At 41.7% G+C, this 4,384-nt stretch overlaps 1 protein-coding gene across 1 annotated transcript; it reads left to right on the top strand.

The window, feature by feature from the left end:
* The first annotated feature begins 488 nt into the window (after positions 1 to 488).
* Positions 489 to 4,366, top strand: LOC120618000 (interleukin-20-like). Its single transcript, XM_039881886.1, has 5 exons — positions 489 to 519; positions 2,730 to 2,917; positions 3,194 to 3,259; positions 3,369 to 3,521; positions 4,211 to 4,366. Exons 2-5 carry the CDS (start codon positions 2,759 to 2,761, stop codon positions 4,340 to 4,342), a joined length of 510 nt encoding a protein of 169 aa, XP_039737820.1. The 5' UTR covers positions 489 to 519; positions 2,730 to 2,758; the 3' UTR covers positions 4,343 to 4,366.
* Positions 4,367 to 4,384: the final 18 nt, after the last annotated feature.

Genomic DNA, 4,384 nt, shown 5'->3' with positions numbered 1-4,384 from the left:
ACGCTTTAATGACGAGTGGAGGGAAAGAAAGATGGTCATTGTTGGAAAAAAATGGTGGGAATAGCAAAAGCAAGGAAGGAACAGCAGGAGTGAGCCCACTGGGTCTAGGATTGGGGAGAATCCTGAATAAGGAAAATTGGAATTAAAGGAGGAGGCAAAACAACCTCCTGGAATTTGCTTTGAGTTCTGTAATTCAGTGATCTCTTCTGTCTTAATTACTATTTACCTTCCTTCTGGAAGGGAGCCAGAAAGAAAGAGCCACATATTTTATCCAACAACGATAACCAGTAACCTCCTAAGAAGTACTTCTTAAAGTGTCGAGGTAATTAATCCATCCTACAATTAAACAGTCTTCAGATGGGAGGAAATGCAATGCCACAGAGAAATTCCAAGGGAGTTTCAGCCCTAACCTATGGGAGCTCACTTCCTTCGTGTGACACATATATAAATAACTGGAAGCCTCTTAGCTTTGAAACAGACTCCTAGGAGACCAGAGACGACAGCCCTTTCTGAGCTCAGGTAAGAGAACTCCCTCTATCTACACTATTCACACACTTCTAGGGATCCGCCCAGTTCTCCCAATCATTTACCTAGGTGTGTTGGGGGCCATATCTAGAGGATCCCCTTCCATTAGGACAAAATGTCTGAGAGGGTAGGGAATTGTCACTTTTATCTTTGTATTCCAATACCTAGCATTATATTCAAGACAGTGGGTCCTCAATAAATGCTGATCGAATTGTTGAATTTATCATATATTTACTATATACCTACTACGTTCAAGGCAACTAATAGCATTCTCTATTTAAAATGAATTGATCATCCACTATGTGCTAGGTGTATAAATTATGCATTATTTTTTTTAAATGTCAAAACACGTTTCTGGGGTGTTTAATTATCACCATTTTAGGGCTAAGAAAACAAAACTCAGAGGTGAGTCAACTTGTCTAAGGCCAGATAGATGCAGGGTGACTGACTCATCTAGGTTTACCTGTAAGTTTTCTAGTTTTAAAACTGAAAGTTCTCAGTCTCAGGAACCCTGTCAATTCTGGGCAAACTGGGACAACTTACCTTGATGGGAACTTGTAGAGCAGGGATTTGGACCTAGTTCTCTTGTTTCCAAACCCAGAGTTCTCTCTGATACTTTGGTGTTTGTTTGTTTATTCTTTTCTTCTACATTTGGCGGTATCTCAGGTGGACATGAATATAAAATATATCTAGCACATTGCCTGGCACATAGGAAAAATTCAGGAAGTGGTAATGATTATCAATGCTGTGCCCAGCCATAGTAGAGCCTAAGACAAAAAGAAAGTTGTAGTGGGGAAGGAGGGAGGTAGATAGAGGTAAAAGGAGTCAAATATTTGGTGACAGAAGGAAATCTAACTCTGGGTGGTGAACACACAATGCAATATATATATGACTTTCTGTCGAAACTTATTTGATTTTGCTAATGTCATTTATTATAATTTTACTTTCTTGGTGAAGACCCATCACTAATATTTTCATCATGTATTCCGGGGAAAAATTAATCACTAAAAGTACATAAAAACATTTATTGTATATAAGGAGACAGGAATACTCATTTCTCCTTTTGTCCAATATGGCTCCACATGGCATTGTCAATTTCTGTCTTTATTAAAATATTGATATTTTGTTTATTGTGGACTATTTCAATAATTTTGATATTATATTAAAATATTATTTGTCTTAATTACTGAGACTTTTGGTGCCCCCTTACATTTTATGCTCAAGATGAGTGTTTCACTCTCTTCACCTTAATCCTGGCCCATTATCACTTTATCTTACAATTCAGCACACACTATAAAATGCCACCTTATGGAGCAAGCCTCACCCCAAGAAGAAGTGAATTTCCTCCTGCTTTTCTTCTTTTTCTTTGGGATCACTTACTTACTAGACCTTCAGCCTGAGTTATAGGGCCAGGAAAGAGCATACTTCTGGATTCATCCCAGGTATGCCTGACTACAGTTTTCCTGCAGAGGGTGCTGTGGAGTGTAGACACCACAGGAGGTGGAGAAGTATTAGGTGAAATTGAACTGATTGCCCATCTCATCTTGCCTTTCTCTGGCAGCAGGATTGTTATGAAATCATTGACTTTCTATTTGCCTTTGGGGCTGAAATAAATCTGTCACCTCCAAATGACTTATCTGATCTCAGACAAATGCCAAAGAGAGCTAAGCAATTCTGCCCTGGGGGTGGCCATAAAATCCAGACAATTTTGCCCAAGCGTTTTGGGTGGCTCAGCAACAGTTTCTGTGAGTTCTGTTTTGCCCCAGATCCTGGGCGGGTCTAAAGGGATCAGAAGGGTGAGCTATTTGGCTTTCTGGAAGGGAAGACTATATACGTCAATTCAGCAAAACAAGTTTTGACACTTTCCCTGGGATGTCATCTACTTACTTCAAGTGCCTGCTGCTCCAGGCCTTCCCTGCTGGGCAATGATGATGGGGCTGGGATGGGGACAGAATAAAGGAGCCGGGACCTGTAGCACCAACTACACTCAGACCCGGAGCAAGCACTTGAAGTTTACTCTTGAGGAGGATCAGCAGTTCTTCTTACAATTAGGTGAATGAACCAGGCTGTCCAAAACCAGACAAAGCTATTAAATTTTACCCTACAGGACATCTGGAGGAGGCATGTCCTTGGTGACTGGACTGGCTTCTTAAGGCATGAGATGGAAAAATCAGTAAGTCATGCTCTTTCCTTTGAATTCCTAGCTCCTGTGGTCTCCAGATTCTGGCACAAGATGAAAGGCTCTGGTCTCCCCCTCTGCATTCTCGTGGCTGTGTTTTATCTCTCCTGGACACCTTCTGCTGGGCTGAAGATACTCCATTTGGGAAGCTGTGTGGTCACCACTAACCTTCAGGAAATGCACAATGGATTTTCTGAGATACGGGACACTGTGGTATGTGAGGAAGGCACCCCCCGCAACCTTGTGGCTGCCTCTCCCCTTCTCTACTTGTCATTCTCTGTCCTCCAGCAGTGTGATCACAAAAAGAGGCAGGCTGGGGACTCCTCACCAGAAAGGTGCCAGGAAACATGTAGCTCATAATTTAAAAGTGTTTTGGAAAGAGACACTGCCCCCTGAGCAGTGGTAGCGAGGGAATGAGAGGTCTAGATGTCTAAGACTCTGGCAGCCATTACTGATCTGTTCTTTTTTGCCTTGCTTTCTTCTGTTTAGCAAGCCAAAGATAAAATCATTGACATCAGAATCTTGAGGAAGACCGAGTCTTTGCAAGACACAAAGGTATGTGTGTGGTGCATGGGAGTTCTGGGAGGAAATATGAATTAGGAGCATCTCTATCACCCTGGGTCTTTTCCCTCTCCCCCCACCAACATACTAGTCTTCTTTGTAGCCTGCAGATCAGTGCTGCCTCCTCCGCCATATACTGAGACTCTACCTGAACACAGTATTCAAAAACTATCAGACCCCTGACCACCATATCCTCCGGAAGATCAGCAGTCTTGCCAACTCTTTTCTTACTATCAAGAAGGACCTCCGACTTTGTGTGAGTAAGGGTCTTGGGTAAAAAGATCCATCTCAGTCCATAGCTTCGATGACTTAGCAACCAAGCTCTTTCTTACCCCCATTTAATGGATGGAGAGACTGAGTCCAAAAGTTCTATAATCTGTGTTGAGCCATGTGACTAGGGAAAAAGAATTCAGTTTTATTGACTTTTGGGTATTCTGTTCCATACAAAAAGTTTAAAGAACTATAAATACTAGCTATTTGATGTTAATGACGACTACCTTTTATCCATGAAATTAAGCTTTTTCTGTAGGTGAGATATCCTATAGTGTACTAGTGCACCCTGAGTCCAGGAAGCCAACTAAGAAGCCAATTAGCAAGCCATTAAACTCAATCTCAAGATATGGTCTAAATTGAACCTAGGAATCCAATTTTCACTTCCCATGGGGGCTCTCTGGAAGAGCTTGGTGGGGAGTGCAGGCAAGATGGCATACCATGAACACAAACTCTTTTGGTGCTATCTGTTTCTAAAAGGAAGCAACAAGCTCTGTATTTGAGCCTAAAAAGCTGGCTTCCTCTCCTATGGATGATTGGGTTAGTGATCCCAAATGATGTCTGAAAAGACTTTTCTATAGGAATGAAGTAGAATTCCCATCTACTTCATGTCAATGGCAAGGGCAGAAAATCAGAATATTTAATAAAATCTGTCATTCTTTGGTATTCTTTCAGCATGCCCATATGACATGCCCTTGTGGAGAGGAAGCAAAGGAGAAATACAGCCAAATTCTGAGTCACTTCGAAGAGGTATATGCAATTTTGGACTTGGTTGGGATGAGTGTGTTTTTAGAACTGAGATCATAGATGGGTGAGATGGGTATTCATACTGATAGAAATCCTGTAGCC

Source organism: Pteropus medius, unplaced genomic scaffold (assembly GCF_902729225.1).
Source record: "Pteropus medius unplaced genomic scaffold, Ma_sr-lr_union100, whole genome shotgun sequence".
Lineage (NCBI taxonomy): Eukaryota > Metazoa > Chordata > Mammalia > Chiroptera > Pteropodidae > Pteropus > Pteropus medius.
Note: the sequence above shows the minus strand (reverse complement) of the source record. Positions and strands in the feature narration are given on the sequence as shown.

Bases quoted from the DNA above. Each gene is read 5' to 3' on its own strand.
- LOC120618000 (XM_039881886.1), top strand. From the start codon at position 2,759: ATGAAAGGCTCTGGTCTCCCCCTCTGCATTCTCGTGGCTGTGTTTTAT. The intron at 2,918-3,193 runs GTATGTGAGGAA...TCTTCTGTTTAG, and splicing joins CTGAGATACGGGACACTGTG to CAAGCCAAAGATAAAATCAT. The intron at 3,522-4,210 runs GTGAGTAAGGGT...GTATTCTTTCAG, and splicing joins AGAAGGACCTCCGACTTTGT to CATGCCCATATGACATGCCC.